Genomic DNA, 13,035 nt, shown 5'->3' on the forward strand with positions numbered 1-13,035 from the left:
ATCCTCAGTCTTTTGTGTTGATAAACAAGCTAACATGACGAGAGACCCATTTACATCTCGGGAACCAGAACCAAATCTTGCTTGTCCTGGCTAGCTACTCTATTAGTTAAGGCTCTGTAATGAGACTATTTTTTTTTATATCATCATATGGACCTGAACTTTGCTGGGCCCAAATATATAAATTTTCACAATGGTTCCAGCAACTATGGTGGATGTGTAACCAGACCAGCACAGTACTGCTCGGCTTGGCTTGGGTCACAAAGGCAAATTTCAAGCGTCATTAGTACTGTCGTAAACTAGCTTTGCATTTCAGATGTACCTGACCCTTGTCCATTCCTTTTATCTACTGCTGTGTGTACACATCAGCCAAGAATACATTGTCCAATGCTTTGCATGTCTGGAGGAATAATGCAAAACCAAGTATCTGTCTTGCATCCATGAAACTAATATGTCTTTGTACTTCCATTTTATTTGCTTAAGGGAGCCAGTCTTAAATGGGATGGATGGATATACACTGCGGCCAGAACCCCCCCCCCCCCCCCCCCCCCCCCCCCCCCCCCCAGAACAGCCTGAATTCTTCAGGTCATGACATTTTTGCTCAATTGGTATCAAGGGACCTAACATGTCCCAGGAACACATTCCCCACACCAGTACACCACTGCCACCAGCCTGTACCATTGATACCAGGCAGGATGGGGCCATGGACTCAAGCTTAATCCAAATCATGACTACCATCAGCATGATGCAACAGGAACTGAGATTTGTTTGGACCAGGCAACGTTTTTCCACTCAATTGTCCAGTGTTGGTGATCGCGTGCCCACTGGAGCCGTTTCTTGGTTTTAGCTCCAAGGAGTGGAACCCGGTGTGGTCAACTGCAATAGCCCATTCGAGACGAGGGCTGACGACTTGTGCGTTCTGAGATGCTGTTCTGCACACCCGTGTTGAACTGTGCAGTTATTTGCCTGTTTGTGGCAATGTTTGCACAATGCTTGCCATTCTCCTTCGACCTCACATCAACGAGCTGTCGCATCATTCTCGGTAAACCCTAGACGCTGTCGTTTGTGAAAAGCCCAGGAGGCCGGCTGTTTCTGAGATACTAGAACCGGCACACCAGGCACCGATGATCGCACCGACGATCATACCACGCTCAAAGTCGCTTAGGTCACTCGTTTTGCCCATTCTAACGTTCAATCGAACAATAACTGAATGCCTGTCTGCCTGCTTCATATAGCAAGTCACGACTATGTGACTCACTGCCTGTAGGAGCGAACCATTTTTATGAATGGGGTGGTGTACCAAATAAACTGGCAACCGTGTGTAGTTTTCACCGGTATTCTATCTAGATCAGTTTTTCTTAATCCTGGTCTTTGGTACCCAAAGATGTGCAAATAATTGTTTTGCCTGTTGCTCTACACACCTGATTCCACTAATTGGACCTTTTGATTAGTGTAATCGGGTGTGAAATGCTAGTGCGAAAAAATGTGCTGGACCAGCATTAAGAAACACTGATCTAGATGATTGACATCTGTTTTGGAGTGGTTGTTGATTCGAGAGAAGCTGTGGTGATGGCACCATATCTTGTTGTGACACGATTCATTTAGCCGATTCTGTTTTTTTAACGGAACGTGGAGGGACCTATCTGAATTGATTCAATAGAAACTCTTGTTTTATTTGCAAATGTTCTGTTTGGGCAACTTGTTTGGACTAATGATTACATTCCATGTTGGGACAGTAGTTTAACCTGACCAGTTATAGCCATAGACAATAACTAGGGCACAATGTTTTTCCAGGTTAGGTCTCTGGAAAAAAACTCCTGGCCCTAATCCCATGTCATTTGTTTCTCTTGAGCTCTTCATATGTTTCTCGATAGTACTCCCTCTGAGTCTTCTCCCTCCACCCTCCCATTCTGAATGTAGTCTGTGTACCCATATTCAAATTCCCATTTCCCTTAAATGACCTAACCATCACAATAGGGGAATTTATGTTCAGAAATAGGGAGTGAAGAAGAAGGTGCCTGCACATTTCAGTAGATCAAACGCTGTGCCCGCAGTTGGTTTCATTTTGTTCCGCTTGAGAGGGTGTGTGATACTGATTTTAAATCTGTTTATGTTGGATACATTTTGTGGATTTCAACAGCTACTTGTCTGATTAAATGTATTCAAGTGTGAATATCCAAATAGGTACCCAGAACGAAGAAGTCTGAATCGCATCCGTTGAAGAATGGACATGATTCAACATCTGTTATTATGGGGTGAGCTCCTGCTTTTGACAAATGCATTCATTCTCATGTGTAAACGACTGTTTTAAAGGTGAACCTTGTAGGGTGTAAAGAAACAAGCAGTAAGTCAATTGTAGATCAGAGTACTATCTATGAAACAAATATTGTATTTGGCAGCTTAAACCACAAAGAATGACACAAGAATGAGAGCGTTGCTTAATTATTCAAAATGCCAAGTGACATTTATAAGAGATTCTGTTTGGGAATAATGTATCCAAAACTTCCTTGAGTGGCAATCCGTCATATGAAAACATCATGTAAAGACATCCCATAAATAAAACGCATCCAATGGCGCCCAGTTGTGTTGATATGAAATACCGGTGGCATCAATTTCAATTTACTAATCTAATCAATAACCCGTATTCATAAAGCGTCTATGATCTAAAAGGCAAAAATGATCCTCGATCAGCACTCCTATTTGGAGATGTTTTATGAATACAAGCCTGAATGTTAGGAGCTAAAGTAAAGAACATTTTAACATGTGTTTCAACCATAGGTCCTTCAATTGGCTGAATAGGGTCATTGATCAGCATACTGAAGAGGAAAATGCCTGTTAGCTGAATATGATCTTGAGAGTTCTCTCTCTCCCTCCTCCCAGCTGTGTTGGTGGTTTGCTGTTTAGCTGAGCGGCAGTACTTCCTCCAGTCGAACTCATCCACCTGGGAACAGGCCAGACTCCACTGCCAGGTAGAACACAAAGATCTAGAGAGTAGAGGTCGACCGATTATGATTCTTCAACGCCGATACCGATTATTGGAGGACCAAAAAAAGCAGATACCGATTTTATATATATATATATATTTGCAATAATGACAATACTGAATGAACAATTAACATTTTTATTTCAATGTTTTATTCTGGGGGCTCCCTAAGTGTGTGCAGGTTTATCGCCAACCTAGCTTTAAAATGCCTGGTTAAACCAGTGACTAGGTTGAGGACGATGATGATATCAAATATTAGTGCTGGACTGGAACAAAAGCCTGCACCCGTTCTGGCCCTCCAGGACCCCGTAATAGCCACCCCTGATATAACTCATAATAACTTTGTCATGTTAGGTGTGCTATAAAGAGCTGGTGAGCCTCACCCCTGACAACAACCTGCAACTCGTCCAGAACCTAAACTCTAGTTACTGGATCGGCCTCCGCAAGACTATCCGCAATGACTCCTACCCCTGGTCCAGCTGGTCCAACGGAGACCCCCTCACCTTCCAGAACTGGTACCCTGGCCACCCCGTACTCTCCAAGCCCAACGACCATGTGATGAAAGTTAATTACGGCTCCAGCCTCCCCAATGAATGTGGGTGTTCCTGCACCAATGAGAACAAGCCTACCAATGTTACCCCGGCACCTACTGCTGCCGGTAGCTACAATGATACTGGTTACGGTAATGATACAGATGACCCTTTCCCAGAGGATGAAAACATGACAACGTTATCAATGATGGAAGCCATGGCAAAGATGAAAGTAAGAGAGACAGCTGAGAGGACAACAATGGCAACAGAGGTGACAACGATGACATCTGAAATGACTACGGGACCAACGTTCTTTACAGGAGTTACTGGTGGCATCAGTGGGACGAATGAGACGGACACAGATGAGAACCAGTGCATAGCCCTATACAGTTTTGGACTTTGGTTTGATCAAATCTGCTCAAAGCCTACCCCCTATATCTGCTATGAAGGTAGGGGGGGGTTTAATTTATTTATTTTTCTTCTTTAAAAAATGGAATTTAGTGTGATGTTGGCTTTCTGGGAATTAGATTAAGATGCTGATGTTGGGGGGTGTAATACTTACTGGTAATCATATTGATATGTTTTCAATTTGACTCGCATCCTTTTTCCCCGTCTTTGTCACCTTCTCTTACCCCCTCACCCAACCCACCCCGATCAACAACCGCATCTCACCTGTGTATGTAGACCGTTTCTACGGGAACGCCACCATGACCAACAAGACCCTACACAGCGGGACTCTGCACTGGACCCGCGGGCCTGGTGACATCAGCGACTACAGGGTGGAGGTCAACTCCTCTGACTACAACCTGACCCTAAACCACAGCAACTTGAACCGGACTTACTTGACCTACGACCTTTCCAACCTCACCGCCGGCACCCAGTACAAAGTCCAGGTGTTCCCCATTAAGTGTGGAAGGGACCTCAACCCACAGAACGTCTCCTTCTACACCAGTGAGTATGGGGAATAGCACTAGTATCAAATGTCACTGTTGAATAGGGCCACTACAACTGCTGTTACTGCTACCACCACTATTACTGCTACTGTACAACTACTAAAACTTGTAGTAGTGTAGATGCTAGATAGATAGATAGAAATTACATGTACAGTGCCTTCAGAAAGTATTCATACCCCTTGACTAATTTCACATTTGGTTGTGTTACATACAGCCTGAATTCTAAATGGTTGAGAAAAATATATATTTAAACCATCTACACACAATACCCCATAATGATGAAGTGAAAACATGTTTTTAGAAATGTTTGCACATTTATTGAAAATGAAATACAGAAATATCTTATTTACATAAGCATTCACACCCCTGAGTTAATACTTTGTAGAAGCACCTTTGGCAGCGATTACAGCATTGACCAGTCTTTGGTAGGTCTGTATCAGCTTGGCACATCTGGATTTGGGGATTTTCTCCCATTCTTCCTTGTAGATTTTCTCAAGATCTTAGATGGGGAGTGGCGGTGAACAGCAATCTTCAAGTCTTTCCACAGATTTTCAATGGGATTCAAGTCTGGGCATTGGCTGGGCCGCTCAAGGACTTTCACATTCTTGTTCTGGAGCCATTCCCACATTGCTTTGGCTGTATGCTTGGGGTCATTGCAATGTTGGAATGTAAATCGTTGCCCCCAGCCTAGGGTTGTTTGCACTCTGAAGCAGGTTCTCATCAAGGATTTGTCTGTATTTGGCACCATTCATTGTTCCCTCTATCCTTACCAGTCTTACTATCCACTTTTTCTCCATCCCTAGCAAACACAGCTGATTAATCAAATTGCATTCTAAACTGAAGATCATGATTTGGTGATTATTGGAGTTAGCTGGGGTTGGGGCAAAACTGTGACACCAATCAGGCCCTCGGACTGGAACTGCCCACCTCTGATCTAAGGAGTAGCTTCTGTTCTTGCCACCCAACCATAAAGCCCAGATTGGTGAAGTACTGTAGAGACTGTTGTCCTTCTGGCAGGTTCTCCCATCTCAGCCAAGGAACTCTGTAGTTCTGTCAGAGTGGTCATTGGGTTCTTGGTCACCCCCATGACCAAGGTCCTTCTTGCCCGGTTGCTCAGTTTGGTCAGATGGCCAGCTCTAGGCAGTCTGGGTACTTCCATATTTCTTCCATTTCCCAATGATGGAGACCATGTGCTCTTGGAAACTTTCAACGCTCTAGAAATTACAGATACAGTGCATTCGTACACCTAGACTTTTTCCAAATTTTGTTACGTTACATCCTTAAATAGTTTTTCCCCTCATCAATCTACATACAATACCCCATAATGACAAAGCTAAATATTTTTTTGTATTTAAAAAAAACTGATCACATTTACGTAAGTATTTAGATCCTTTACTCAGTACTTTGTTGAATCTCCTTTGGCAGCGATTACAGCCTTGAGTCTTCTTGGGTGTGACGTTACAAGCTTGGCACACCTGTATTTTGGGAGTTTCTCCCGTTCTTCTCTGCAGATCCTCTCAAGCTCTGTCAGGTTGGAAGGGGAGCATTGCTGCACTATTTTCAGGTCTCTCCAGAGATGTTCGATTGGGTTCAAGTCCAGGCTCTGGCAGGGCCACTCAATGACATTCAGAGACTCGTCCCGAAGCCACTCCTGCGTTGTCTTGACTGTGTGCTTAGGGTCGTTGTCCTGTTGGAAGGTGAACCTTTGATCCAGTCTGAGGTCCTGAGTGCTCTGGAGCAGGTTTTCATCAAGGATCTCTGTACGCTCCGTTAATCTTTCCCTCGATCCTGACTAGTCTCCCAGTCCCTGTTGCTGAAAAACATCCCCACAGCATGGTGCTGCCACCACCAGGCTTCACCGTAGGGATGGTGCCAGGTTTCCACCAGACATGACGCCTGGCATTCTGTCCAAAGAGTTCAATCTTGGTTTCATCAGACCAGAGAATCTTGTTTCTCATGGTCTGAACGTTCTTTTGGTGCCTTTTGGCAAACTCCAAGTGGGCTGTCGTGTGCCTTTTACTGAGGAGTGGCTTCCATCTGGCCACTCTGCCATAAAGGCCTGATGGGTGGAGTGCTGCAGAGATGTTTGTCCTTCTGGAAGGTTCTCCCATCTCCACAGAAGAACATTAGAGCTCTGTCAGACTGACCATCGGGTTCTTGGTCATCTCCCTGACCAAGGCCCTTTGTCATTATGGGGTGTTGTGTGTAGATTGATGATGATTTTTTTTTATATATCCATTTTAGAATAAGGCTGTAACGTAACAAAATGTGGAAAAAGGGAAGTGGTCTGAATACTTTCTGAATGCACTGTATATGCCTCATCACAATTCTTTCTCTGAGATCTACGGACAGTTCCTCGGACTTCATGGTATAGTTACTGCTCTGACATGCTCTGTCAACTGTGGGACCTTATATACACTCACCGGCAAGTTTGAGGCACACCCATCTAGAACCGGGTCTATCCCCCACTTGGCTTCCAGAACAGCCTGAATTCTTTAGGGCATGGATTCTACAAGGTGTCAGAAATGTTCCACTGAGATTTTGGTCCATGCTGACGCAATGGCATCCCGCAGTTGCTGCAGGTTGGACGGCGGTACATTCATGCTGCAAACAGTCCATCTCATCTCAAAGATCCTCTTGGGTTTGGTCAGCAACAATGTTCAGATACACTGTGGCGTTCAATCGTTTCTCAATTTGTATCAAGGGACCTAACCTGTCCCAGAAAAACATTCCTCACACCAGTACACCACTGCCACCTGCCTGTACCCATCCTGTACCACCAGGCAGGATGGGTCCATGGACTCATGCTGCTTACGCCAAATCCTGAGTCTGCCATCAGCATGACGAAACAGGAACTGGGATTCGTCGCACCAGGCAATATTTTTCACTCTTCAATAGTCCAGTGTTGGTGATCGGGTGCCCACTGGAGCCACTTCTTCTTGTTTTTAGCTGATTGGAGTGGAACCCGGTGTGGTCGTCTGCTGCAATAGGCCACCCGTGACAAGGATAGATGAATTGTGAACTGTTAATTGTCTGTTTGTGGCCCAACCTGTTAGCTTGCATGATTTTCGCCCTTCTCCTTCGACCTCTCATCATCAAGCTGTTTGCCCCCCATAGGACTGCCGCTGACTGGATGTTTTTTCTGTGTCGCACCATTCTCGGTAAACCTTAGACACTGCCTTGCGTGAAAAGCCCAGGAGGGCGGCTGTTTCTGAGATACTAGATCCGGGGTGCTTGCCACCGAAGATCAGACCACGCTCAGTCGCCCTGGGCACTTGTTTTGCCCATTCTAACGTTCAATCGAACAGTAACTGAATGCCTCTGCCTGCTTTATATAGCAAGCCACGGCCACACGACTCAGTCTGTAGGAGCGATTCATTTTTTTGTGGACGGGGTGGTGTACCTAATAAACTGGCCCGATGAGTGTAGACAGGTGTTACTTTCTAAATCATGTCCAAGCATTTGAACTGGCCACAGGTGGACTCCAATAAAGTTCTAGTGATATCTCGAGGATAAGCAAAGGAATTTGGATGCACCTAAACTCAATTTGGAGAGTCATAGCAAAGTATTGTGTATACTAATGTAAATTAGATGTCTGTATTTAATTTAATACATTTGCTAACATTTCTAAAAACATGTTTTCACTTTGTCATTATGGGGCATTCTGTGTAGATGGGCGAGAGGAATCCATTTAGTACGTTTTGAGTTCCGGCTGTAACAACAAAATGTGGATTAAGTCTAGGGGTATGAATACTTTCTAATGGCACTATATGCGTAGATGGTTATTATAATGGTATAACAATGTTAAAGCATCTATCAGTGGAGAATGATGATTATGCTGACTACTGATCATTCATTCTCTCTCAGAGCCTGATGTGATCAAATACCTCGACGTCACCAAGGTCTCAGAAACCAACATCGCCCTGTCCTGGTCCGCTCCTGAGGGCAACCGTGACTTCTACTACATCCAGGTGAGGGGTCAACCTCATCTGAAAATGACCACACACACAGAGAGCGCTGTGGTGAAAGGCCTGATACCGGGGGGGTACTACACATTTGATGTCAACGCCAAAGTGGAGGACGAGTCCATCGAGGGAGACCCACTGAACATCTCCTCCTACACCAGTAAGTTACTGCAAACTGTTGTTTGTTGTTGTTTTTCCTTTGCAAATGTTTGACTGGTTTTCCTAGAGGGAAGTTTCTATAGGGGAAACAGTAAATAAGGCGTGCCACTTCAATTTCATTCCATTGAGAAAATGAATCTGACATGTAATTGTAATTGAAAGGTTAGGATGCAACCGCACCCCAAATAATTTTCATAGATTCAAATTTGTACATGACCCAGTGCAAATTACACACACACTGATCTCTTCTTTCCCCTTCAGAGCCAGGAAAGGTGTCAAATTTAAACGTGTCTGATCCTACTGCTGACTCTGTCCACCTCCAATGGGAGCAACCCGCAGGGAATATCTCTGGGTTTAGAGTGGACGTCTTGCATGAAGAAAACGTCAATAACAAGTTTGTCGGCTACCATAGAACAGTAACAAGTACTGTATGTAGGCTGCTATCAAGTATGTAGGCTATCATTGTTCACGTAGCCCAAACCAAACACATGCCATTGGACTATTTACTGCTAATGTTTTTATAAATCAAAAGACCCATATGTTTTTTTTCCCATGGGATCATGGGAACCTTGAGAACAATCAGGAAATTGCCACTTTCAAAACAACTGGAATTATTTATTCTTCCAATTTCCCAGTTGTCTTGAAAAGCACCAAGTGCATTAAATGACCTGGGAATTCACATAGAAATGTAATGAATAGAACACACTCCATTCTCCAGCTATATGGAACAGAGAACAGTCTCTGATCTACAAGACGAGTGCGTGTGAACAGTATTGACGCAAGGCCATTGCTTGTTTATTTATAGGACGCTGAAATACATAGACCTGAACAATACAAGTCTACGGGTCACGGAACTGCCGGCAGGCGCCAAGCTCTGGCTGAGCGTGGTAGCACTGGTGCCCGACGCATTTGTGAAAGGAGAGCCCAGCACCGTGATTGCCTTCACCAGTGAGTTTGGACAGATGATAATGGTGTTGGGAGAAGTTGCCCCTAGACAACTAATGGATGAGGTTAGGATTTGGGGAGGGGCAGCTGATCCTAGATCTGTATCAAGGGGAAATTTTACCCAGGATAATGAGGCATTAGTTGATTGATTGGATGTTTGAGTGGTTGGTTGTTTGGGTGGTTGATTTGTTGAAGGGTTGCTTGATTGGTATGTTGGATAGTATCTTTGTGAATGATGTATAATAACTGTATATTATCGTAGGAATAGCCGATGCGCTCAATTTGTTACTGTAATCTATTTCCCCTTGTCACACATGAATCTTTACCACCCCCTCCGCTCTTCCCTCTCATCCCCATAGGTCCAGGTGGCATTACTGACTTAGAGTTGGTCCCTGCTACGTACACCATCAATGTGACCTGGACAGCTCCCACGGGCAACTACGAGACTTTCAGCGTTCAGCTCAATCTAACCGCCTTGGAACAGGAAGTTGAAAAAAAGGAGCAAAACGCCAGTCCTCTCTCCTTCACGGGACTGAAGGCAGGAGCCGAATATACAGTGACAGTCACCACTCTGAATGGGTATCTCAAGAGCCAACCAAGTAGCACAACAGTTTTCACTTGTGAGTTATTAGTTTAACTCCCTTTCTCTCTCTCTCTTTGAATAGATGAACACAGTCAAGTCCAAAATGATTGGCACCATTGATAAAGATGAGCAAAAAAGGCTGTACAAATACTGAGCTATAATGTATGCTCAACATTTTGGCGAAATTATATTATTTCATACTATTATTTGTTTTGTTTTACAAATAATATATATTTTTTCTTTAAAAGATGGGTGCCAAAAATATTGCCACCTGTTTTCAATACCTAATCTTGTGAGGATTATGGCACTGAGCCTTTTTCTAAAATGTTTTATGAGATTGGAGAACACATTGGGAGGGATCTTAGACCATTCCTCCATACAGAAACCTTCCAGATCCTTGATATCCTTCATATGTGCCTATGGACTGCCCTCTTCAATTAAAACCACAGGTTTTCAATGACTGAGATGGTCATTGCAAAACTTTGATTTTGTGGTCAATGTGTGTGTGCATGGGGTTATTGTCTTGCTGAAAGAACCACCCGAGGCCAGGTTTCAGCCTCCTGGCAGAGGCAACCAAATTTTTGTCTAAAATGTCCTAGAACTGGGTAAAGCTAATGCCATTGACCTTAACAAGGGCCCTAGGACCAGTGGAAGCAAAATATCCCCATAACATCAAAGATCCACCACCATATTAAAGTAGGATTGTTTTTTTCTTTTCTGCATATGCATCTTTCTTTCATCGCGAAACCGACCACTGGTCTGCGTGGCCGAAGAGCTCTATTTTCATGTCATCCAACAAATGTAAACGCTTGAAGTTTCTTAAATGCCATTGGTACTTGGATTGGAACTGGTGCTATGGTCAGATGACGTGAAAATAGAGGTCCCTCGACCATGCACACAGTGGTGGGTTTCGGGTCGGAAGAAAGATGCATGTGCAGAAAAGAACCCCATTCCTATTTTAAAATGTGGCAGTGGATCTCTGATGTTATGGAGATATTTTGCTTCCACTGGCCTTGGGGCCCTTGTTAGCAGACACTCCTATCCAGGACCTAAGTGTATATACTGGTAGAATAAAAAAAGACAAGGGGATAGAAATGTAGACTTTTTAATGTTGACGTCTAGTCAATATTTTTCTCACCCATGTGCACACAGTTCCTGTCCACCCGGAACCAGCCAAAATCGACTCCTTCAGTGAGAGTCATGTCACCCTGTCATGGGGAGCCCCCAAGGCATCCCAAGGCGTAGAACTGACGTACCTGGTCAAATACACCACTGAATTCTGGAATTTGACAAAGAATGTCATTGTGAAAAATGCCACCACCTATATATTTCATGGGTTGCATGCTGGGACCAACTACGACTTCGAAGTACGAGTGAAGGCGGGAACCCAGGAAAGCAGTCCGGTCACAGTATCACAGATGACAAGTAAATGAAACAATATCTTGTTTACAAATGTAATAATAATAGTGACTATGTTTGTCTTTGTTTTTTGCTAATCATCACTCCCTTACATCTCAACTCCCTACATCTCTATATTGCACTTTCTCTCTCCTCTCTCTACTCTCTCTCTCTCTCTCTCTCTCTGTCCCTCTCTGTATCTCTGCCTGCCTGCCTGTCTGTCACTGACAGTTGCTAAGAAGAGGGTTCTGACTATTACCATGAAGTGTTCCTCCATCGTACCCCTCCACTGTGAGGACATCCGCACACAGACAGAGGTCCTGTCAAAGGTGAGGTCATCATCATCAAATCCTCCAATCACATGGCATTCATCACCAAACCTTTTAATCATATTACGTATGTACATTGCAGTCATTTTTATCAGACTCTCCTATCCAGAGCCACTTACAATGAATTGGTGGGACAACTGCATACTGTATCAGGGTCATTGCAAGAACAATCTTTGATTTAAAAAATAAAATTGAGTAAATAGAGTAAATAGAAAAAAACTTGCCGAAGTTCAGTGTCATATGTGTTCCCCATCACATACACAATAAAAAGACTATGCAGAGTAAATCAAATGGAACGTTTTCCTATAACACATCGAATACAAAACTGAGTCTGTCCTTATTTCTGTTACAGTTGCAGGAGCATTTCCGCAAGGAGTTCTACAAGAAGATAGATATTGTGTTCTGGGAACTGGACTGGAGAGAGGCATAATATCTCACACAAGCTTGACCAAATACTCCTACTTTAATACACATTTAAGTGAATTTGCCGCAACACTTTCGGTCCCCTAAAATGGTGGTACTATATACAAAAAGCGCTGTAATTTCTGCACGGTTCACCCGATATAAATGAAAATACACTCAAATTAAAGAGTACAGAGTACATATCTACTTTAACCTCGTAGTCACTGTATCATTTCAAATCCAAAGTGCTGGATTACAGAGCCAAAACAAAAAAAACTACTGTCCCAATACTTTGAGAGCTCATTGTATGTGTGTTGAATTCCTTGTCCTTGTTTTCAAGATGTCATGTTTTCTTTGCGAATGCATTTTAGTAACATATTGTCTCTTACCAATTGTCAAATGAATCAATGAAAATGTACTTCATCTGACTGTGGTGTGGATAAAACTACATTATGTAATCAACTTAGCTTTTCTAGTGTAAAACAAGTATTTTCTAGTAAGTCTCTGTGCATCTCAATCAAGAAGGCACCTGATGTTGATGATTGGTTTTTCGATTCAAACATTTTTGCTTGTTTGACGCTATATTGTTTTTAATTTTTTGTTTACAACATGGTCCGCCATGTTAGTAGTGGATGACTACCACTAACCGAAAATGTAGCAATGTAGCATTTTGCTCCATTCCAGTAGTTAAAAAACACAAGTGAAAACTAAGTGCTTAGTGAGCGGAGACGATGCCTGTCCAACATTTCCATCCTCTGAAACCAACCACGAAGCACAGCAGTTGGTCAAAG

General features: G+C 43.4%; 1 protein-coding gene across 1 annotated transcript; it reads left to right on the forward strand.

The window, feature by feature from the left end:
- Window positions 1–2,000: 2,000 nt before the first annotated feature.
- Window positions 2,001–12,457, forward strand: LOC116353978 (receptor-type tyrosine-protein phosphatase eta-like). The gene is made up of 12 exons (XM_031792146.1): window positions 2,001–2,079; window positions 2,182–2,252; window positions 2,878–2,966; window positions 3,335–3,959; window positions 4,195–4,461; window positions 8,331–8,588; window positions 8,849–8,981; window positions 9,393–9,535; window positions 9,892–10,152; window positions 11,268–11,540; window positions 11,745–11,842; window positions 12,195–12,457. The coding sequence occupies exons 2-12, from the start codon at window positions 2,222–2,224 to the stop codon at window positions 12,270–12,272; spliced, it is 2,256 nt and encodes a 751-aa protein (XP_031648006.1). The 5' UTR covers window positions 2,001–2,079; window positions 2,182–2,221; the 3' UTR covers window positions 12,273–12,457.
- The last annotated feature ends 578 nt before the right edge of the window (window positions 12,458–13,035 follow it).

The sequence above is a fragment of the Oncorhynchus kisutch genome, linkage group LG16 (genome assembly GCF_002021735.2).
Source record: "Oncorhynchus kisutch isolate 150728-3 linkage group LG16, Okis_V2, whole genome shotgun sequence".
In the NCBI taxonomy this organism is placed as follows: Eukaryota; Metazoa; Chordata; class Actinopteri; order Salmoniformes; family Salmonidae; genus Oncorhynchus; species Oncorhynchus kisutch.